The 24,548-nt window shown below is 35.6% G+C and overlaps 1 protein-coding gene and 1 pseudogene across 2 annotated transcripts in view; one reads left to right on the top strand and one right to left on the bottom strand.

The window, feature by feature from the left end:
• GOPC (golgi associated PDZ and coiled-coil motif containing) overlaps nt 1–24,251 on the top strand; it is a 39,165-nt gene extending 14,914 nt beyond the window's left edge. Inside the window, exons 2-9 of one of the 2 annotated variants that reach the window (XM_030316233.1) lie at nt 5,143–5,307; nt 6,846–6,869; nt 10,021–10,196; nt 11,232–11,397; nt 14,018–14,113; nt 15,443–15,607; nt 17,743–17,923; nt 21,211–24,251. In XM_030316233.1, coding sequence (XP_030172093.1) covers nt 5,143–5,307; nt 6,846–6,869; nt 10,021–10,196; nt 11,232–11,397; nt 14,018–14,113; nt 15,443–15,607; nt 17,743–17,923; nt 21,211–21,341 — 1,104 coding nt within the window. In that variant the 3' untranslated portion in view covers nt 21,342–24,251. The remainder of the gene's footprint in view (nt 1–5,142; nt 5,308–6,845; nt 6,870–10,020; nt 10,197–11,231; nt 11,398–14,017; nt 14,114–15,442; nt 15,608–17,742; nt 17,924–21,210) is intronic. The other variant, XM_030316234.1, reaches the window with a different exon arrangement.
• On the bottom strand, nt 518–1,545 carry LOC115514340 (annotated as a pseudogene).
• Nucleotides 24,252–24,548: the final 297 nt, after the last annotated feature.

Raw genomic sequence — 24,548 nt, 5'->3', positions numbered from 1 at the left:
GCTGTTTTGCTGCTGACCAGTGGGGTAGCCCTGGATATAAAAGCAACTTTGATTGGCCTTGGTTTCATTATGTAAATAGTAACTGTCATAATTGTAGTCTTTATGTTCTCTTTGAATTCTAAAATTTGGTGGTATTAGAAAGATAACCATTATATAAAATACGCACATTTCTAATTTTGACATAAAATTTATCAGTGACTAAGTTTTCTTAGCTAAAATGCTTATATCATGGACTAGAAAAGAGTTACTTAACTATTACAAAATTTAAAGTAAATTTGAAACACTTGTTTTAAAAATAAGATTGGCATTTAATTTAATTTAATTTTACTGTATTTATTTGTTTTGTTGGGAGGATACAGTGTACTTTATTGATGTGGATGACAAAGTGGGGTTCCCTAAGCCCCTCTTCTTCAGAGGGTCTAGGATGGAAACTGTCAAGGTCAAGAGGGGTCTCGTTGTGTTAGGGGATGATTTGTGGCAAGGACTCTCTAGCAGCTGAGGGCTTCCCTCTCTCTCTTATGCTTTCAATGGGGCTGGTCCAGGGGACTCTTATTTCTTGGAGGCCATATGGAACATAAAATCTATTGCCTGGTTGCTATAGCCAAATACATTGTCGTACCAGGAAATGAGCTTGATACAGTGGTCATTGAGGGCGGTGCCAGCGCAGGTATCAAAGGTGGAAGAGTGGGTATCACTGTTAAAGTTGCAGGAGACAGCCTGGTCCCCAGTGGAGCCCAGAATGCTCTTGAGGGGGACCTCTAATGCCTGCTTCACCATCTTCTTGATGTCATCATGTTTGGCAGCTTTCTTTAGGCAGCAGGTCTGGTGTCCATGGCTGACACATTGACGGTAGGGTCATGGAAAGCCAAACTAGTGAGTTTCCTGTTCAGCTCTTGGATGACTTTGCCCACATCCTTGGCTGTAGAAGCAGAGATGATGACCTGGGCAGCCCCTTAACCATCATGCCACAGCTTCCCATTGGGGCCACCTACAGTCTTCTGGGTGTCATTGATGGCCTGGACTGTGTCATTAGTATTTTCATGATTCCAAAGTTTTCGTGGATGATCTTGGCCGAAGGAGCTGAACAGTTGGTGGTACAGGAGGCATTGCTGACAATCTTGAAGGAGTTGTCATACTTCTCATGGTTCATGCCCATCACAGACATGGGGGTATCAGCAAAAGGGGTAGAGATGATGATCCTCTTGGCCCCACCCTCCAGTGAGCCCTAGTCTTCTCCATGGTAGGGAAGAAACCAGTGGATTCTACAACATATTCAGCACCAGCATCACCTTGTTTGATGCTGGAAGGATCTCCCTCCAGGAAGATGGAGATAGGCTTTCCACTGATGACAGGTTTTCTGTTTCCAGCCTTGACTGTGCCATTGAATTTGCCATGGGTGGAATCATACTGGAACATGTAGACCATGTATTTGAGGTCAGTGAAGGGGTCATTGATGTCAACAATATTAACTTTGCCAGAGTTAAAAGCCGCCCTGGTGACCAGGTGTCCTATGTGGCCAAATCCATTTTCTCTGACCTTAACCATCCTTTCTCAGGGAGCTGGCTGGCACTGCACAAGGAGATGTGACTGTCGGTTGAACAAGGAGGAACAGAGAAACTGGGCTTCGAATTTTAATATCTGCATGTTCTCCTTATAAAGAATTTTTTCTTACTTTTTAAGTTGAGCGACCTCTTGAGAAATTAACTGACTTAATGAAGAGTCCATATTTGTAATGGGCCATATTCAAAAAACCTGTGTACTACCCTGTTTTTGTTTTTTTTTCCCTTTTAGAATAAAATCATTAAAAAATATTTTTTTTAACGTTTATTCATCTTTGAGAGACAAAGACAGAGCATGAGCGAGGAAGGGGCAGAGAGCAGCGAGGAAGGGGCAGAATCTGAAGCAGCCTCTAGGCTCTGAGCTGTCAGCACAGAGCCCGATGTGGGGCTTGAACTCATGAACCGTGAGGTCATGACCTGAGCTGAAGTCGGAGGCTCAACCGACTGAGCCACTCAGGCACCCCTAAAATCATTTGACTTGAATATTAATCTGCCGAATTAATTAATGAATACCACTTATGCCTCTTCAGTCTCTTAACTCCAGAAGTTTTACTCCATTGTTAATGATTCATGAGATATTTGATTTGAAAGGTAAATCATTGTGGGACTACCAGGCAGTGTATGCCTTTTGAAACATACAGTATATCCCTTGCCACAAAGATTTAATTAGTAAGTAAATATAATTAAACCTTTAAAGATTTTTTTTTTTTTTTTTTAATTTTTAAGTATTCTCTATACCCAACGTGGGGCTTGAATTTCTACCTCCAAGATCGAGAGTCCCATGTGTTACTGACTGAGCCAGCCAGGTGCCTCTAATTAAACCTTTAGATCTAACTTCCAGTTTATAGGAAATGTTAGGAATAGAGGAGTATATTATAATCAGGTAAATGCAGACTGAAAGTGAATGTAATGAAAAAATAGGTGAGGGTTGTTATAGAGTAAATGACTTATGTTAAACCTTTTCTGCATATAGGTTCACTCTAGCATAAGTTTCATATTGCTTAAAAAGAGTGCATATTATTCAAATCTTTGTTTTCCTTTTATGGTTATCTTGTTACACTGTAAAAACCTGTAGGTTGTTTGTTTTGTTTTGACTAAGAAGAACTTTTTAGGCAAGACTTACTTGTACTTTAAAAGAGCAGTCTTCAAAATGTACTGAACATTGTCTGGTAAGAGGTGATTATAAATGTTTATAATTTTCTTTGGTGGGCATTTTTTTTTTGTTAAAGGGAAGAAGATCTGTAAGACATATTTATCATACATGTAAGGGTTTTTTTTCTACGTTTTTCAATTAGGAGTATTTGTGAAAGTATTACACACTCTTTTAGAAGGCAATGGATGGGGCGCCTGGGTGGCGCAGTCAGTTGAGCGTCCGACTTCAGCCAGGTCACGATCTCGCGGTCTGGGAGTTCGAGCCCCACGTCAGGCTCTGGGCTGACGGCTCAGAGCCTGGAGCCTGTTTCCGATTCTGTGTCTCCCTCTCTCTCTGCCCCTCCCCCGTTCATGCTCTGTCTCTCTCTGTCCCAAAAATAAATAAAAACGTTGAAAAAAAAGACAAAGTTCTTAAAAAAAAAAAAAAAATAGAAGGCAATGGAAATGAAGTTCTTCTGTAATCTCTTGTATATGTTCATTACATTTAAAGAACAGAGTCAACTACTAATGTAATTATTTCTTTTAGCATTTACATTAAAAAAATTTTTTTTAATGTTTTATGTATTTTTGAGAGCAAGAGAGACAGAGCACGAAGGGGGGAGGGGCAGAGAGAGAGGGAGACACAAAATCTGAAACAGGCTCCAAGCTCTGAGCTGTCAGCACAGAGTCCGATGCTGGGCTTGAACTCACAGACTGCAAGATCATGACCTGAGCTGAAGTTGGACGCTTAACCGACTGAGCCACCCAGGTGCCCCGCATTTAATTTTTTTTTTTTTTTGATGAAAGTATAGTTGTCACACTATATTACATTAGTATCAGGTGTAGTGATTGAACAGCTCTATGTGCTATGCTCATCACAAGTGTAGCTATCATCTCTCACCATACATTGCTATGGTAATACCAATTGATTATGTTCCCTATTCTGTACCTTCCATCCCCTGACTTACTTAAATTCTGTAACTAAAAGCCTGTAGCTTCCAGTCCCCTTTACCCCTTTGTGCCCATTCTCCTACTCACGATAAGAAGTGCGCCTGTGTGTATATGTGTATGTTTGGAGGGAGGGGGAGAGAGAGAGAGTGTGCATGCAAGAGCACTTCTACAGTATTAGAATTCATCTCAACTTAAAGATATTTATTGAGCATCTTTTATGTCCTAGGCACTGATTGGTGCAGTTGGGGTGTAGAGATGTATATTAGTCCTTTGGTCGCTCATACCCAGAGAATTTCCCTCAGTTGCTTCTGGTCTCTTTCTGCCTCTTCTGGTCTTTCCATCTCTGGACTGTTTTACTACTACAATTTTGTCCTTGTCACTTAACTTCAAAGCACCTCTAGACTCTTTTTCCTTCACTAACCCTCTTTAAATCTTCCTTTGCTTTGAATTCCTTGGGATGACCGATTCTAAATACACCTGTAACTTGCCACATTTTTCTTTAGTTGGTTTGCATATATATTACCTCAGTTAATAAATAAGAAAGCTTCTCCAAGACATAAATAATGGTAATCTATAATTCTAAAAGTATTTTCCACAATTTTTTTCTCCTTGAGCTAATATAGTTCTGAGCCCCTTGATGCTTAGTACAGTTACGTTGAATTAAATAGAAAACTAAGGCCTTTTTCTTAATCTTTGATCTACTGGTGATTGGGAAGACCAGACACACAAGACATCCCGTGCACAACTATAAAACATTTAAGTGTAAAAAATGAAAAACTTCCAACTTGAATGAATAAGTGGTTTTGAGGGGTTGTTCTGCTATGTTGTAACAGTTAACTGTAGCTTATAGTTAACTCTGATATTTAGGCCCATTGTGACCTCAGTGGTTCACACCTTAGCACCTAAAATAATTACTAGATAGATAGTGGATGGGCTCATATGAGCTAGTATTCTCTGGGGTGGCTACTTCCTGGTGTCTCCTCTAATACACCATTAATGTTAGTGAACCACTGTAAAACATGTTATCGCTAAGGATGATGAGCCATCCCATACCTTTATATTTTCATAAACTTTGTAGGTAAAGGTGAAACAGTGAAAAGCCCTCTTAAAGTAAGCAAAGTAAAATGGAAGTAGCATTCTGTATTGGAAGATACTGTTTATGGGAGCACCTGGCTGGCTCTGTCAGAAGAACATGTAACTCTTGATCTTGGAGTTGTGAGTTTGAGTCCCACGTTGGGTGTCGAGATTACTGAAAAAAATAAATAAAATAAAAGAAGATGCTGTTGATGGTAGAGTTAGTTCTCTTACCACTCCAGTATCTTACCTGTGCTATTGCATTTGTGACTATTTAGATGGATGTCTTAGAGCTCAGTCACTTCATCTCTTCATTCTGGTGTTCCTCTGTTCATTTTACAGGTAGCCTGTATCCTTTTTGAATAACTATTATTCGAGTCAAAATAAAATTAAGCTTACTTGATGTTTTTTGTTGTTGTTTCATAAGGCACAGTTGGTAGATCTGAAATCTGAACTGACAGAGACCCAGGCAGAAAAAGTCGTGCTGGAGAAAGAAGTCCACGATCAGCTTTTACAGTTGCACTCTATTCAGCTGCAGCTTCATGCTCAAACTGGCCAGAGTGTTGACTCTGGTACCATTAAGGCAAAACTGGTAAGTAGTTTAGAAGGTAACATATACTTACATATATTTTAGAGGGCAAAGAGCACGGTTTTTAATGAGGCTTTTGACTATAAAAGGTAATATGTGCTCATGGTGGGAAATTCAGAAAACACAGGAGATGTAAAGATCTTCGTGATCATCCACTGTCTCATCACCTGGGGGTGATAAGTGATAACATCAGTAAGCAACTGATACTTAGAATAGGATTTTGTTTTCTTCTTTGAAAATCTCTGTGTACATACATTTAAAAGATATTTGTGATTATAACACGTAAACATTTTTTTCCCCTGTTGGATCAGTTAGGATTAAGTTCAGCTGCATATAACAGAAATCCAAGTAACACTAGGATTATTCTTGAATAGTACAAACTGTTTTCTCTCAAGCCCCGAGATAGGTAGTCTAGAGCTGATATAATAGCTCTACAGAGACTGGGTGTCCAGGTTCTTTTTATTCTTGTGTTCTGCCATTTTTAGCTCATAGTTTCCATCTTTAGGATTTCTTTATTCCAGGCAGGAAGAAGGAAGAATCTAAGAAAAGGGCAAAAGGATGCTTCCAGGCTGCATTAGCCTTCTTTAAGGAACTCTTCATGAAACCCTCCTCAGCGATTTTTGCCAATCAGTTTAGCCATCTCGTTGGCTATTGGGACTTGCATTTCGGCCTCTTATTTGGTCACATGACCACCTCCAGTAAAACTGGAGTTCTGTTAATAAGGATGAAGGGGAAAATGGAATTGGGTGCCAACCCGTGGCACATTTTTTCTGTTGCTCTTCATAGAAGCACTTTTCCTGTCACTAAACATTTTGTAATGTTTGTATAATACTCATTACATAAATTTTCCATAATTCACCTTTGCCTTCATAATATAGGTTATTTAAATAGAAAAAATTTTTTAAGTCTCATGTCGGCTTAATCTCTCACGTATTAAGTGTTCACTATGTGCCACTTTGTTGACCACAGGGGACACAGCAGTAAGACAGGTACAGCTTGGGAGAGGTGAAATGGGATGATGATAGTAATACATTTTTAAGTTTTCCCTGTTTTCAGTTAATTCCATTTGATTGGTTGATTAGTTTCTAATACTGATGGGTTAGAATTTATTTAAATGAATGTTTACATGCTCCTTAAACCTTTACAATTCAGAAATTCTATGGATCTAAGTTGGTAGTCTTGTTTTGTTTAACTGAAGTGACTTAGATTTGTAACTGCTTCTTTGGGATGTTTGATATTAACATTGAGCAACAATGTACATTTTCAGTAGAAAAGAATTGAAGTGTTAACATTAGATCTTAATCAGGGTGCTATAGTCAAAAGGCACTGAACTAGTTGAGTTGACTAATTTTGGTAAAACAAAAAATTTTAATACTATATAGTTACTATTACTTATGGATTTGCAAATATATTTGTTCTAATGAAACTTCATCCAAATGATATTCAACATATGGGAATTTTCCTTATAATGATTATACCACTAGATAAATTCATTTGTTTGACATTTTTCTAATTATGAAACTTTTTTCTTATATCTTAAGTCTGTCCCCTCTGTGGAGGAGCTGGTAAGTGTCCCGTTTCTGTTTTGCTTTAATATGTCATGCTGAAGTGTTCTTAGTGTCTTATTTGCATATTGCGTGTTGTCACTTTGTATTTGAAAACGATGGTCATGATGGTGATTTTTTCATGTGCCAGTACCTGAAGAGTTCAGTTGGTGGCCCTTTGTTCTTTTTCGCTACATGTTGTTAAAGATTTTTCTTTTGTTTGTAATTTTATAACCATTATTTGCAGAGCCCATCAATGTTTGACAACTCCTGAGCCTTGTAACTTGCTCAAACCTCTAATTCAAAAGAGCGGTTGGTTTTCTCACTTGAATATTTCAAAGATACATTAAGTGGAAATAGCTTTTTCCTCTTCTATTTGAGTTTATCCCGAGGAAAAGAATGTGCATGTTGGTTTCTTACTCATCTACTGCATGTGCCATAACCTTTTAGTAGTCTTGGAATAATTGTGTGGCCTTTGAAACAACTGAATTTTGAAACTCCTTATCAAAATTTATTTTAGAAAATAACAATATGTAAGTTCTTAATATTTTTCCCACTCTCCCAATCTAATCAGCCTCCAATTTATCTTATGGTTTTATTTCTTTTCAAAATACAGTGTTTGACTATCTAAATACAACATGAGTTTCTTGGTTGTTACCTAATAATAAACAGGCTAACTAAAAATTTTTTTTTTTAAATCTAAAAGTGATTAAATTCAGTTTTCTTTGTCCTTTTCATGCTTGCAAATGTTATTTTTAGGCCTAAGAGTTTGCCAGATTCATTAGGTGTTTGAATTGTGAAGACAAAGTGGTGGCTTAATATGTGTTTCTCAGATTCAATAAATATTATGTAAATAGCTCATTGAAGTAATTGTTAAGTAGGTAATTCTTAACGTAAAGTTTATTTAGCCCATAAACCAAAGAATACCTGGTCTTCTAAGAACTCTTTTTCTGACACAAACAGCATTAACCCCAGTAAATGTCATAAAAAAGATTTTTGTTCATGTTATCCAAACTTTGGGGGGTTTTTTGGAATTGATACTTGCCTTTTAGGAAATAGGTTCTGAAATAAATTGCAATTTTAGTAATTCCAAAGTTGTTATAAAAGGAAGATTCTAGATTATTCTTCAAATTCTTTAAAAACAGTATCTGGAAGTTAGGTTTTAATGGTTACATTTTTTTTTTACAGAAGCTGAAAAAGGCTGCTAATTAATTTTCTTCTGTTTATAATAATAACAAATATTTTTAATCAAAGACGTGATAAGTATATCCAACATTTGGTACTCATTTTAGCTTGTATATTATGTTTTTGTGTTTTAAGTTTGTGGTACTCACAGCCTTGTATTTGAATATATCATATAGTGATGTTTATATCATTTATTGATATACTATTGTCAGACCAGTTGACCAAAGCAGACAGTTAAATTAGTACCAAAATATATTCCATGAGTTGTTAAAAGTTTTTAGAATTTATTTCTCAGCTTCTTAATATCCAGAATAAAAAGGGAAATAATTACAATAATCAGTACCCATACAGTAGGAACTATCACTTGCCATTTGCTCAAGATAAAAATCTTTCTGGTGCTGAGGTAGATTTTTTTTTTTAATAAGATTTTTTTTAAGTTTATTTTCAGAGAGAGAGAGAGAGAGAGAGAGTGAGAGTGCACGCGTGCATGGGGAGGGGCTCTGTACTCCTCGAAGAGCTCGACGTGAGGCTTGATGTCATAACCGTGAGATCGTGACCTGAGCTGAAATCAAGAGTCAGATGCTTAACTGACTGAACCGCCCAGGTGCCCCTAGATTTTTAAGTCTCACAAAGGGGACATAGTAAACAGTGTCTTCACAATTCGTCAACAAATATAGCCACACTGTCACTGATTCTGTGAATCAGTGAGTTGGTAAAAACAGTTCTGGAAGGCAGTAAAAACACTTCTACTTAGGATAAATAAATGGAAGTTTACAGTGTTTGGATAGTTTTCTTGATCCAAAAGTAACACTTAAAATATCTATCAGGGCCATTATCAAACTCTCAGAAGAGTTTTGTTTGGCCACAGAGTTTGTGTGTGTACTTGAACTTGACTGCCTTTAGATTTTGTACCTTCTGTTTTCCATTCTACTTTGTTTTGTATCGGCCTGTTTTGTGTTTGGGTCCTGAAGGCATTTACATTAGTAACTCCTGATTTATAGGAATAGACATACTGTACTTTATATCATTCTAAGGTAAATTGAACATTATTTCTCACATGTGAGCTTGTGATAAAAATTTGATGGCAAAGATCTTGAGGTTTTATACTCTGGCTAACACTTGTAATTCATGTATATGGGCTGTCTACCAAGTGGAGCATACGATGGTATCCTTTTATGAGAGCTAAAAATGGATGTCCATCCTACCTCATAATAGGCAAGTGGGGCCCTGTTTTCCTCAGCAAACAGTTCTTCATTCACTTTAACATATGGACAAATAGATGAGTCAGATCCCCCAATTCAGTGATAATCTGTACCATACATATGCTTATGTAGAGAAATTTTTTAACGTATGTTTCAATGCAGTTGTTACCAGCATTTTTCCATGACCACCAAATGTTCTTTATTTATTATTTTTTTCCATCAAATGTTCTTTAAAAAATTAGAATATGTGTTCTAATTTAAGCAGTGCAACTTTCTTGTAGTCCTCTCAGGTAAATTAGCTGTGGAATCTATTCCACCGCTGAAGGATTTTGACTTGTTTATAGAATTGTTGCATTAAAGTTAAATAAATGTTTGGGTACAACCACCAGTGTGACTATTTTTATTTTAGTCTAGGTTCTTGCATCATTCTTAGAAAGTAAATAGAGAGCAGATTCAATTATTCATTGAAACCACTCCTATTAGTATATGATGACATTAGCTTAGAGAAGACTAACTCTCTTAGTATCCTCAGTGTCAAAGTACTCCAAGGCATGCAATTATCTTATGTGGAAGTGGTCCCAGTACCTTCTGGTACTAGTTAAAAAGAACTGTGTCCAAATCTTTGTTCCATTTTACAGAAACAAAGTGGTAACTTCTCTCATATGCTTTCATTGTTGGTATTGTAGATTGTGCGCTTTTATGTATTCTGAGGAAATTGGTCTGTTGTTAAAAAGCCTTAAATGTATTTTCATTACATTGTGCTGGTTTTTTTATTTTTTAATTAGGAGAGAGAGCTTGAAGCAAACAAAAAAGAAAAAATGAAAGAAGCTCAACTTGAAGCTGAAGTGAAGTTGTTGAGAAAAGAGAATGAAGCCCTTCGTAGACATATAGCTGTTCTCCAGGCTGAAGTTTATGGGGCAAGACTGGCTGCCAAGTACTTAGATAAGGAACTGGCAGGAAGGTGTGTAAAAAACGTGTACCCTTGTATTCTTAGGTAACGAATTGGGTATTTAATGAGGTTGACTCTTAACCTCTTGTGATAAATGAAACATTAATCTTTACCTTAAGACTTATTTTACAGTTTGTTATAGCTTACTGTTAACTTAATATTCATAGCATTATATATTGCAGATTTATTTCGCTGTACTACATAAATATTTCTGGTTTACATGTGCACACACACGCTTGATAGGAACTTACTATGAAATGCTAATAACTCCAGATCTGCACTTTTCAGCCATTTCGTGCCTTGAAACCATAAAAGATGATGTTCACATATACAGCATGACTTCCATAAGAAGTTTTTTCTGTGATCGTTGAAACCCAGTCTTTCTTGACCCTTTAAAACATGTTTGAATGGCAGTGATTTTATTATAATAAAACAGTTCTGCTTGCATTAATTTTCTTACAAATAACTACTCGCAGACTTTGGTGATTTATTATTGTTGGTAAATAATTTTTTACTCCTTGTTTTGATATCATGTTAAGAACTGATGTGGAGCAAATAAAAATAATTTCTGTCATGTTGAAGTGAAGATTTTCTAGTAACTTTTACCATATTTAAAATAATCATTTTGTAAAAAGAAGCTATCATTAAAAGAAATGTTTTTGTACGGTTAGTTTCATGTGAAGACTAGTAGTCAGTAGTATCTGATTTTATTGCCCTGCCCTGACTGCACGCAAGACATGAAACATGTTCGCTGACATTAGTCTCAAAAGTTGTTTTTTAATGCATTTGAATGAAGTATGTGATTAGAAAAGGTCTCATTCATTCTTTGTTTTTAAAACTGGTTTTCCCTTGAAGACATCTGTTCTTTTCAGAGTTTTCATATTTTACAAATCTGAAAGCCATCAGGAGGTTCCTGAATAGTAGTTTTAATACTAACTTAGGTATATGTAAAAGCTACTTGCATTCAGTAATTCTTGTGAATTCTCTCTGTAATAAAAATTATAATAATGAAAAACTAACTGAATTAACTCTTTTCCCAATATAAAGGGTCCAACAAATACAATTACTAGGACGAGATATGAAGGGACCAGCTCATGATAAGCTTTGGAACCAGTTGGAAGCCGAAATACATTTGCATCGTCACAAAACTGTGATCAGAGCCTGTAGAGGACGTAATGACCTGAAACGACCAATGCAAGCTCCTCCAGGCCACGTATGTTTGCTCTGTTCCTGTTTCTTACTTAGCCTCTTCTTTTCTTTAGTCAGAAATCCTTTCCATTTTTTTTTTATTCTAGTAGTATTTAAAACCATTACTTAAAAAGTAAAAGCGGAATTAAACTTATTTAGAGCAGATACATATAGTTCTTTTCTGACTTATCCTGAAATGCTCTAAAAGTGATGTTTCTGAAAACTTAACTGTTGCTAGCAAATATATATTACTTTTACTTTGGCTCATATTTCAGAGTTTCCCGGATCATAATTAGGCATGTTTAAGTTTGTTTTTCAAGCTTAGCAGAGAACTTGTGGTCGTATTAATAAATTGGCAAGTATTTTGGGGGTAGTTTATAAAATAGTTTTTGGTAACTAGATTTAACTGTAGTTTTTGAACTAACATTTACACCTGTTTGGTCTTGAATTAAGGTGGAATTTGAGATCTGTGTCCAATCGTCTGTTTCTGTAGCTACCATTGTACAAGAGCTTTTCTATCTGGATAAATCTTTATTAAATTTCATTACTACAGCTGCCTGATAATAAAAGCCTTACCATAATAAAATTTATGCATGTCTGACTCCTACCCAATGGCTTGCATATCTTCATACCAGATAAAGCATGGCCTTAAACAGTTGAAGTATTTGTTGCCTCTGCAAAGATTATCATAAGAAGAATTGATATGTACGTGAACTTAGTGGGCAAAGAGTGAGAATTACAATGTCAGACATTGGGGACCATTAACTTCTAGGCAGTGGCCAAATGACAAAAATTATTTTATGCTAAATAAAGGCTTATGAACTTTAATCTGATAAACATGGGATTTTTTAATAAAATGGTAGACTGAAGATTTAACATTATTTTGACAAATTACTTTGGTATAGTGAAGAGGATATACCGGGAGAGGGCCTAATTAGAGTCGAGAAGATACGTTAGGAAGATACTTTAGTAAGCTGAGGAGAGAGTGATGGACAAAGAGGAAGTGTATTTGAGAGGAAGGACAGGTTTGAGAGAAATAGCATCAAGAGGACTTGGTGATTAACTGCTTTTGGTTAAGTAGGTGAATGAGAAGGAAGAGTAGTCTAGGTATTTGGTGTGGGCAGTTCAGTGAGATGATGGCATTCGTTTATAAAGCAAACAGAAGAAAGGAAGATTTGGGGGGAAATATGATGAGATTTGTTTTAGCATGTAGTGTTTGAGGTCCCATTGGGTCAAACAAAATGTGTCCCATTGGATATATGACTCTGGAATTTAGGAGAAGTCTGAGTTGAAGAAATATGAGGGAAATCATCTATCTGTTATAATCAAAACAATGGAATTGATTAACCCAGGGAAATGTGTGGAAAATAAAAAGAATAGGGGTTCTCAGGTGGCTCATTCGGTTAAGCGCCCGGCTCTTGATTTCGGCTCAGGTCATGATCTCACAGTTCATGAGCTCGAGCCCCACATATAGGGTTCCTCACTGACAGTGCGGAGCCTGCTTGGGATTCTCTCCCTCTCCCTCTCTCTCTGCCCTTCCCACTCTCTCTCAAAATAAATAAATAAACTTAAAATATATTGGAAAAAGAAAGAAAAGACAAGAAAAGAAAAAGAATAGGAGGCCAAGGATGGAAAGAAACTTTTATGGAGTGAGGGAAAGAAATGGATCATTTAAAGGGAGGATTCTGAGATGGACCTGTCAGATATAAGCCATCTGGGAAAGTACTATAATAGAAACCAAGGAAAAGAGGGTTCCAAGGAGGTAGGGTGATGAACAGTATCAACTTTGTGCAAGGTTTAAGAAGGGTAGTAACTAAAAAGTGTGCATTAGATATAGCCATGTTGGTTGCCAGTGACTGTAGAGAAGACAGTTTTAATTAATGGAGCAGGTGGGGGCAAAACCCTAATTACAGTGACTGGAATAGTGAATGTGAGAGGCAAGGAATGTGAGAGGCAAGGTTTGACTTCGTGTGAAGGTTAAGGAAAGATGGAGGGAAGATAATAAAAATAATAGGTGATTGAAATGTTTTTATTTTGTTTTGTTTTATGTTTTTACCTGGATAGTATTTTAAAGCTGGAAAAGGCTTAGAATTTGTTTATATGCAGAACAGGGCTGGAGCTTAACAGAAAGGAAAGAATAAAGGTACCAGAGAAAGAATTATTAATGGAGTAAAGTCCTTTATTTAAGAAGTAGACTCCAGAGCTCAGCAGAATGGAAAAGTAATTAGTGAACCAATTAGGAATTTGTTTTTCAGTTCTACAAGTTAGTTAAAATGGTTGTAGATCTTTATGATATTTTTCTAATGAAAATAAACATTTTATCAACTTTTATTTCTTGAAGATATGTGCTCATCAGTTCATTCCTGGCAATAGTTTCCTTTGTAATGTCCTACAATTTAAAAGATGAGCAGTATAAAAAAATTACCCTAAGAGTGAGAAAATCATCTATACATTTCACTATATTAACAGAACAACTGTTTTCATTTTTCCATTTTACCTAGTAATTAATTTCTTAACACTTTACTGTGTATCCATTCCAAGAAACTAATAAAGATTTCTAAAAGCAACTTATATAGCATGGGTTTATTCTATTTGATATATCTTTTAAGTAGTACTAATTTTTCTTCTTTTTTTCCCCTAATAAGGATCAAGACTCTTTAAAGAAAAGCCAAGGCGTTGGTCCAATTAGAAAAGTTCTCCTCCTTAAGGAAGATCATGAAGGCCTTGGCATTTCAATTACAGTAAGAAGTAGTGCTTCCAGTCTCCTTTTCTATAGTTATGTAGTCTAATCATGCTTCTGTGTTGGACATCCTTGGGAAACAAAGCGTTCTGGATATATTCTCTAAGTAAATAAGTTTATCCCCCTGGGCACCAACACTTTTGTGTAAACTTTTTTTTTTTTTTGTATGTAAATCTTCCTAATGACCATTAAGTACTACTTTAGTAAAATTATAACTTTTTTCAGTATAATTTAACATTTTCATTATGCCTTGGGTCATAGTTCTATACAATATCCTATTATTGCCTCTGGTAGCCTTTGGGAATGGATCTGCTTTCTTCTGTGTTAAATGGCTCCATATTGTATTGTTCTTTTCTCTGGAGTGTATGTGTTATCTTTCTCTTGTCTCATTTCTTTGCTGTCAGATTTCACTGGCTCTTGGGTCCAAATATCCTTTCTAAATCTGATGCCTTTACAAACATGTACCTTGGGCAACATTTCTGAGAGCAACCTGTTAGGAAAAAGTAATATATTTGGAGTCATTTGCTGTTGTTTAGTGCTTTGTTCCAGATGAATGAATAAGATGGCTTTACAACTATCTTTGATTTGGTAATACTTAGACACTGTATAATACTTAGACACTTAGAACTATATAAGTTCATTTGCTTTTTGGTATTGCTTAATGTAGAAATTATTTTTATAATAACAAGTTTATCTGTTAAGGATTTATTGATTACCTACCTACCTTTTTGAATGCACTGCCCTCAAAGAGCATAAATTTTAGGAGAAGTAATACACATATATACAAATATGATACATATATATACATACACACACAAATAATTAGGATACAAGCTAGAAAGTGAAAGGCACCAAATAACTGCATTTCATCAATTCTTTGTTGCATATTTTTTCACATTTTAGTATCTCTGAAATTGAGATTACACTCTTCGAATGATTTTTGTAGTACATAAAATAATGGTATGTCTTACCATTCATAGTGATGTAGAGTTGATAAAATCTAACAGTGCTTGTGCAATATTAATACATAGAATATTTTTATTTATGTTTAAAAGAGTTTAGCCAATATTTTGGCTTTGGAATGTGTTTAAGAAACCACATGCATGTTGCTGTTTTATTCAGAGAAAACTTTTTGATACTTGTAATAATATATTTACCTTTACCTAAGTAGCAAGTAATATTTCACTCAGCATTTATACAGTATAGATACTTATTGAAATGCATTTTTAAGAAGATATTTTATTGTTAGAATGGTATGTGACTATACAAAGAGTAAACTAATTGACTGCCCTTCACCTCCCCCCCCCACTTTTTTTTTTTTTTTGGTCAGGGTGGGAAAGAACATGGTGTTCCAATCCTCATTTCTGAGATCCACCCAGGGCAACCTGCTGATAGATGTGGAGGGCTACATGTTGGAGATGCTATTCTGGCTGTTAATGGAGTTAACCTAAGGGACACAAAGCATAAAGAAGCTGTAACCATTCTTTCCCAGCAGGTAAGTTCCCTTTATGTAATGAAAATTGGATCTATCGATTGGTTCCTTTTGAATCTATTGAATATTTTGTACTTACCTAGGAGGCTTCTCCAGTCATAAAAGTGTTCATATATGGATACTAGGTTCCTTTGCTTTGGGCCTTTTATAGAACACATTCATCCAGATTTACTGAATAAAAAGATGTTATTTGCCTTTTTCCACAGTTGTGTAACTTCTAGCAAGTTTGTTACTTCCCCTGCTGCAGTGTCCTTATCTGAGAACTGTCAGGATTAAGTATGTTGATTCATTTAGGATGCTCGGAACAGGACCTGGTACTTAGGAAGCAAAACATCATTAATGACTAAAAAACACTATACAAATAGAAGGTATTATAGAAAAAACAATATGCTAGACATAGATTGGTTTCACAGTCATAAATGTTAGAACTGAGAGAGTCCTTAGAAATCATTTAGCCTATCCCTCTTATTTAAAATGAGTAAACTAAGGTTCTTAGGGTTTAAATAATTTGCTTAAGGTTGCAGAGCAAATAAATTGTAGACTTTGGATTCATATCCACAAGTCATATTTGTTACCAGGTTAACTTAAGGTGGGTGGTTGTTGTTGTTGTTGTTCTGTTTTTTCCTTCAAGAATAGAGTTGAAGAAATTAGGTGTTGACAGTACATTGAGATTTTTGTTGGGTCATCAGTATGGAATTGAATCTGAAAGTTGAAAGTGAATTTATAGCTTGTTTGGTCCAACCATACATGTGGTGTAAATTTCTACGATATCACTAATCGAACATTTACATTAGAGGGGGACCTATTGATGATAAAGTAGTCCATTCTGTTGCTGTATATTGCTGATTTTTAGAAAGCTCTTCCTCATATTAAGCCTAGAACCCATTTTCATGACTATTATGCACAGACCTAATTCTTTAATCTAGAACTTTACTGAAGACCACTGAATTACCCATCTATCCTCTGAAAATGATATTTTTAAAGCTTATCTGCTAAGAGAGATCTAAGAATGCAGCCCTATCCTCTTTGTTAGTGTTTTCTTAACCAAACTTGGCTGTATCCAGTAGTGTAAGAGTGAGACGAATGGCAGCTGTGATAAAGGAAATACAGACAGGCAGTCATAAACTTTTAAGGAAATGCCAAGCACATTTTAAAATTCTGAAGCATAACCTCAAGAGGAGAACCAAAGAGACTGACTTAGTGAGTGGCAGTAAAAAATGACATACTTTCTTTGGAGCAAAGGCAGGACATAATTTTCAGAGTTGCAAATACCAGACTTGTGTATAGTGGTTATAGTCTCTTATTAAATGACTTGGAATGTTTTTTAAACATAAAATAATCTGTAACTTTTTCTCATATGCAAGGTTTTATTCAAGAATAGGGGTACAGATATTACACATTTAGTCTAGTAGAAAAAGCAAGGACTTTGGAGTCAAATTTCTATTTTTTGTTTTACTTGTTCATCATATTGGGAGAATTATCTGCTCTTTCCAGACTCACTCAGGTTTCTCATTCATGTAAAAGAGACTACACTACAATAGGGTTATTCTGAAGATTGAAGGATATAGTTTCGTATAATAAATATGATAATTACTATTATTAGTGACCAGATTACCTTAACACTGTGGTACTCAGTGAAAGTTAAGAAAAGGTTCAAGACCTGTTCAGTAACAACCAGGAAATCGTCATGTAAAGGTTTCTTGAATTAGTCAAGGAAAAGTTTGTGTGATGCCCTTAACTGCAACTTTACTATCTGCCTACTTAGATGGATTTGCCAAATTGCTGTGTAAAGTACAGTATGACAAAATGACTATTCAAGTGAATATTTGTTCCAGAATTTTGTAAGTTGAGTAGTTCAGCATCCTTTTTTTAGTTTAGATCTGTTAGCAAAAATACTGTCATCAGTAAAAAGAGCTACTGTAATATTAAAAGGAAATTACTTAGGATTCACGGGGTTGGTCTGGACGTGATGACCTCTGTGTTCTCTTCCACCTCTTGAGAGTCTAGAATTTCATTATTTGTTGTCTTGAAAGGGGGCTACATCTGAACTCTCTCGTCATGCCTATTACCCCAAGGAATTTGGAAATCCTTTTTGAGTACAATTAAAATAACTTCCTCATTTTCTTTCCTCATTTTAGAGAGGAGAGATTGAATTTGAAGTAGTTTATGTGGCTCCTGAAGTGGATTCTGATGATGAAAATGTAGAGTACGAAGATGAGAGTGGACATCGCTACCGTTTGTACCTTGATGAGTTAGAGGGAGGTAGTAATCCTGGTGCTAGTTGCAAGGACACAAGCGGGGAAATCAAAGTGTTGCAAGGTAAAAATTACTCTAAAAGTTATTTTTAATATATTTATTGTTAGTAAAATAAGTTTTTAAATGTTTATTTTTGAAAGAGAGAGCACAAGTGGGAAAGGAGCAGAGAGAGAGAGAAGGAGACACAGAATCCGCAGCAGGCTCCAGGCTCCGAGCTTTCAGCACAGAGCCCGATGTGGGGCTTGAACCTACGGTTCATGAGATCATGACCTGAGCCAAAGTCGGACACTTAACCGACTGAGCCACTCAGGCATCCCTATTATTAATAAACTTTTAAAATACAGATTTTAGATTTCTTTGGTAACACTGTTTTAATGATGGGGAAGCCATCATTAACAGAATGAATGAATGAACAGAATGAACAGAAAACTGTAAGCAAACAGAAACTTTGCTTATAGTTTTATTGTACACTGGTCACTATGCCAAAATTTTATTTACATAGAAGTTCTTCTGGATTCTTTTTGGACTTTAAGACAAGTATATTACCAGTTACTGAACTACATGAGATCCTGGAAAAATAAAAAAAATTCAAGTTTTCGGGACTGAAGTAAAAACCAATATGCCTTTTAGAATAGATTTATCTTAGTGTCATCTTGCTGTCTTAATGCAGATTCTTCTCTCATAATACAGTGATTTATAGACTAAATATGAATATGTTATTAGACTGTGGTGATTGTTATTAGAATCCAGATATGTGATCTTGAGGATTTTTGGGTTAATTCCTTTGCTATTATTTACACATATTTTAAAGAAAAATTCTAACCTTTCTTTTACGTAGAGCAGTGGTTCTTAAATTGTGATCCATGGATCTCTGGGGGTCCCCGAGACCCTTCTAGGGGATTCGTGAGATAAAAACTGTTAATAATAATGCTAAAACATTATTTGTGGGTTTTTTGAGTCGATATTTGCACTGATGGTGCAAAAGCAATGGGAGTAAAGCTACTTTTGCCTTAGTACAAATCAAGGCAGTGGTTCTACTATAGGAATCGTTTTCTTCCTTGCCATCTACTCTGAGTAAGAAAAAAAAAAAAAAGACAGTGACAGTTTCATGAAATCATAAAATTAGCTGTTCATTTTATTAAATCTTGACCCTTGAGTATGTGTCTTTTTTAATACCATGTGTTACAAGATGGGAAGGATGCATAAAGCACCGAGTCTGCATGCTGAACTAGGATGCTGGTCTCAAAGAAGAGCACTTAGTGATTAAGTAGCTAGCTGAAGTAGCCATTTATTTCATGGAAGATGATTTTTTACTTGAAGAATGATAAATTATGGTTATTCAGGCTATTTGGCAGCCATTTTCTTTCAAAGGAACAAAGCGAGTCCATCACTTCAGGGAAAACAGCTGACAGTATTTATTGCCAATGATAAAATGTCAGCTTTCAAGTGACAATTAGAATTTTGTAAAACATGCATCACCCCACCATAAGCTTGATAGCTTTCCAGTGCTTAACTTATAAAGTAAGATTGGTGGTAATGTTACTAAATGTGATTTTTTTTTGATATAGTGAAATGAAATTCGTCAACCTTTGGAATTGCTACATGACTCAGTGATCTAATATTTCTCAAATGACCAGTGTATGATGTTACAAAATCCTGCATGGGTAAAAGCCATTCAAATTGCAAGATAGACCAATGGATTTTGATGTAACAGAATGTGGACACTTTACTGATATGGTTTCAAGTCTATGGTGTCAAATTTGGTATAATATCAAAGAATATTGACAGTTATCTGAAAGGGCTATTAAAACTAGTCTTCTCCAGGTGCCTGTGTGGCTTAGTTGGTTAAGCGTCAGACTTCGGCTCAGGTCATGATCTCGCAGTTTGTGGGTTTGAGTTCTGCGTTGGGCTCAGAGCCTGGAACCTGCTTCGCATTGTGTCTCCCCCTCTCTCTGCCCCTCCCCCACTCATGCTCTGTCTCTCTCTTTCAAAAATAAACATTAAAAAAAACCAAACCTAGTCTTCTCTTCCAGCTATATATCTGTGTGAGGATGAACTTTTTATATACTTGTTACAGATGGAACAGAGGCAAATAAGAAAATCCAGCTTCTAGAAAGCCACACTTCAACGATATTTGTAGAATTGAAAATTATGCTCCTCTTCTGACTGAATTTTTAGAAAATGGAGTTATTTTCCCTAAGGCAAATGCTGTTCATGTTAACATTTGTTGGGCTTATTTTCATTTTTAACAAAGTAATAATTTTTTTAGATTTCTCAGTTTTAATTACTAATATGGTAAACGCCATTAACCCACATAACATTAATAAACCACATGAACAAAAGTCTTTGGAGCCCTCAGTACCTATTAAGAGTGGAAAGGCATCCTAACACCAAAAAAAAAAATTGAGAACGTCTGGTATAGAGTTCTGTAGTGAACTGATGAACGGATGCCCTTCTGATAAGCCTGGATCTTGTGAATTCTCTACGTGTACACAGCAGTAGCAGTTGTGTTCTCCCCGTGCGTCTCGATCAAAACTATTGTGGCAATATGTCAAAACTTTACACTGTTGGTCTGCTTTCCCTATGATTTCATTGTCTTTTATCCTTTCTACTATCTGTCGGGATTAGAAGGCTTTGCCCCTCCCTTTTTTGCAGCTGAGGCTAAAAGACTTCTCTGTCACCTGTGTGAATTGCAGACCACTGAAAGTGTGACTCATATAACTAAAATGTATGCTCTTATGATATATTACTATTAACGGACTCAAACCACAAAATATATCCATTGGTTACTGTTTAGCACATGTCCAGACTTCATAGCTCACTAAGTAGATGACATAATCAACTGATTTATTTGCAAGCCGAGTATGTATTTTTTAGATTTACCAAAATTTGTTTTAAATGTTATCTGGACATTGTCTTGACAACAACCTAGATTTTTAGCAGTAGGCTAGCCTGTGCCTTAGTGCACTGTAGTTAAATAATCTGAAAGCAAAATGTAAAAGAAACATATAACTTACTGTTCAATATATATTTGTGTAAGTGGAATTAACTGAATTTTACGATTGTTTGTATCAGTTCCAAGTTTCACAGAAATTCTGGTAGGACATTTTATATAATTTTTTGATAGGTCCAATAAATAATATGAAAAATCTGTACAGTGTTTGATATCTGGTGTAAGAAGAATTCCTCTGTCAGAAATTGCTAACTTGATTAATTTAGGCCCCATTATTTACCTCATTACTATTACTAGTTATAGTGGGTACTCCTTTGTTTTTGCTCAGTAAAATTGTAAGACTTCTTTCAGATTAGATAGAAAGTTTCTATCTTTTTTTTTTTCCTCTTTCTTTCAGGATTTAATAAGAAGGCAGTAACTGATGGACATGAAAATGGAGATCTAGGAACTTCAAGTGAACCTCCTGTAGAAGACAGTGCTTCTAAACTAGACGATCTGCACAGTCTGTATCACAAAAAATCTTACTAAATTGACTGTCTCTCCAGACAAGATTCTTAATCAGACTCTTCTGAGTTTGGGGCACTAGGGAAGACGGTGACAGAGACTATACAAGATCAAGGGAGGCTTGTAGCCTAAATGAAAGGCGGGTACCTCAGGGCTTCATGTGAACAATTCTAAATGCATAAAACTCCTGTTTTCTGTGGTATACCATAATTAGCTGTTGCATGTAAAGCGATTTTGATTTTCCTAAAATTGTAAAGCACCAAAGCATGTGTTTCCCAAAGGGATATTACTAGGCTCTTAAGTACCAAATGAAGCACTACTGTTTTATTTGGCTCCTTTTCTAGTTAGTAGAAGGACCATGCTAACCGGAATTTATAAGAAATAGCCTTTAAGTACAAGAATAAATGAATCCATATTATATATTCCAGAATGTTAAGTGTGGTATTTCAGAGGACAGAACTTAACTCAATGAATTACAGAAATGTAGGCTTGACTTAATTTTTTTTTAAACTAGAAGAATGGTTTTAGTTTTTTTATTTAATTTATTGTGCATCCTGATATCTAAATCAGTTCTTAATGATCATTTATTGTAATGAGTTTGCCTTTCAGCTTTATTCAATGCAGTACAAAATAGTTTTCTTTAAGCAATCCTTTATCAATCAATGCTGCACTAGAAATACTTCCTGAAAAGTTATCGTACATTGTACTTCTCCTGGTTTTTAAAAGAAATGCAGATGAGTATAAAATATCTGTTCTCAATTATGTTGATCTGTGTGCATGGTATTGGAGCATTACATTATTAATGTTTAGAGTCAGATTTTTTTTTTTCTGGAATCCACGAAAGACAGTTTTCTACATTTTGAGTTGTTCATAAAGTTTGTCTTGTTGTGATAGTCTTGGCACTTACAGATACATTTTTCTGGCAGTAAAAGCTCAAATTTATTTGTCAGTGAAATGCATTTCATTCAAACAGCAGTTTTCTCTCAGAGTAACTAATTTGCCAGTCATCTAAAAAGCCAAGGCACTGGTGGGCAAGATAAGGCGAAGACATTTCAATACCGGAATTGTTTTGGTTGGCTTTTCATCTCAGTGTTTGACTGAAGTGCTCTCATATGCAAACTACAGATTTGTTTCTCTTATCCCAGGATTAAGCATGGAGGGCCTGTTCTCTTAGTTACTGCTCTTGGAGGCCACACTGTACCTTGCTGGGGAAAGTGAAAACATTGCATTTAAAGAGGTGATAGTTTTGCCAATATCACGGTTTTAAAGGATGTATGTTTAAGGGAATATTAAGTGGAGGAAAGCCTGCAGGCTTTAGAGTATTATCAGTACCTTCATGTCTAACAGTCAGATGTTATGTGATGTAAAACACATTTTTTTTCTTTCCTAGATGCACTATATATTTGTTCATAGGTAAATCTTTACAATGTATATACTTTATTTGGTGGTTTTGCTATTTATAAATTTGATGTTTTAACTATTGCTCCTTTATGGTTTGTTTTGGGTGGTTTTGTTCATCTGTATATCACCATGTTAGTTTATAATAGAAATGCACTTCCTAGTGTATATTGTTACTGATATTAAAATACCTTATAGTGTAACGTTGCCTCCAAGCGGAAGCTAGTATTTAATTGTACAACCAAATAAGCAAGCTATATGTTATTGTTTGTTCCTGACAGGCTAGGCCTCTTAAAAGAAGAAAAGAGTTTTTCCTTTATGCATTTCCCCCTGTACCAAACACATACCCCAGGACTGACATGGGATCTGCAAACTAGATTTCAGCCGGTATATTCATTTAGCCAAGAAAAATTCCATTGTAGCGTATCTGAAAACATTTTTGTTGTGACTCAAAACCATATTCTTATTTTTTTTAAATGCAGCCTGGGATGGGATGACCATGGCATTTTTTTTGGAGAATATCCTTTATCCACTAGGTAGAATCCTTAGGAAATATTAGCTGAAACCTTTTGATTTTCAAGAACAATCTAGAAAGTCCACAAAGAGTTTTTCTAAGAACCTTCAATTGGCATTTCTACTTAGACGCTGCTTAATAGGAATCCTGTGGGGTGGTTATGACATAAACTCCTTTCAAGGATTGAAGAGCAGAATGAAAATTTTCCCCGTTAGTTTAAAATTGCACAAGTCCGTCCCTTTTCATTCCTGCTTCACCTTGGTTTGCAAAGTCTATGTGAGAGCCCTGTTGCTCAGATGCTACCGTGAGCTTCCTGGCAGGTGTTTAGAAAGTACCCAGTTAAAAGTTCATTTTAGAATATATGGTCTCTGGGGGGTGAGCTAAGAATTATAAACTAATGAGAAGCGGTTTTTATATTTTCACATTTATAGGGAAGAAATCTCTAACACTCAAGTTTCTAGGGCAAAACCAAACAGAAAAGAACTGTTGCAAAGCCATTACAGTTAAAAGGAAAAAGAAAAATATACAAATTCACAAGCGGAATAGCTGAGAAAAAATGTTCGACAGAACGTGAGGCTTGTGTGTATGTGCGTATATGTATTTACACTTTCGCCTCTAAAATTCTCTTCGGTGGTATCTGTTGTGAATATGATGGAGCAAAACCATTTGGGTCTTGAGGCTTGTTAAAGCAGGTTTAAGAGAGGTGAAAATGTTGTGAGTCTTGGTAATTATAACTGAATAGTTGTCAGAAGGTAACACAGCTTGTGCCTGGTGCTGGTTTTATTCCCCGCACGGTGGACTTACTTTGTTTTCCTGTTAAAAACAAAATATATTGATTCGTGTGTAAGCCGCACATTATTTGACATCTTTATTATGTAATCCACTATTCCACCTGTTCAGTCTTCCACTTACGGTTGGCCTCAGATCTATAGGATTTATGACAAATGTATTATATCTAGTTAAGTTGAGTTTAATATTTTTTTATTAGCCTGTAAATAAAGATGGCATCTTCTACATTAAAATGTGTTGATCTCATTTTTAAAAAAATAAACGTTTTAAGTTTCTTTCACATTCAGTATTTTGGTTTCTTTACTTCTAGTAGCTTCTGTCATTTGCACCAAGAGGTCCTAAAGTCCATGTAAAGGATGAAACCCAGTTACTATATTGAAATGGTTTTTTTTTTTCTTTTTTCTTTTTGTAGTAGTTAACTGTTTGATCTTAGGAACTGTTTACTCTGGCTTAGTTAAAAACATGTTGGTTGGAAGGATCTGTCAGATCTGTCAGAGCAACTGTGGGACCAGTGTTTTGTTGAAACTTAG

This window comes from Lynx canadensis, chromosome B2 (genome assembly GCF_007474595.2).
Source record: "Lynx canadensis isolate LIC74 chromosome B2, mLynCan4.pri.v2, whole genome shotgun sequence".
Taxonomy (NCBI): Eukaryota; Metazoa; Chordata; class Mammalia; order Carnivora; family Felidae; genus Lynx; species Lynx canadensis.
The sequence above is the reverse complement of the archived record's forward strand: the minus strand, read 5'-3'. Positions and strand labels throughout refer to the sequence as shown.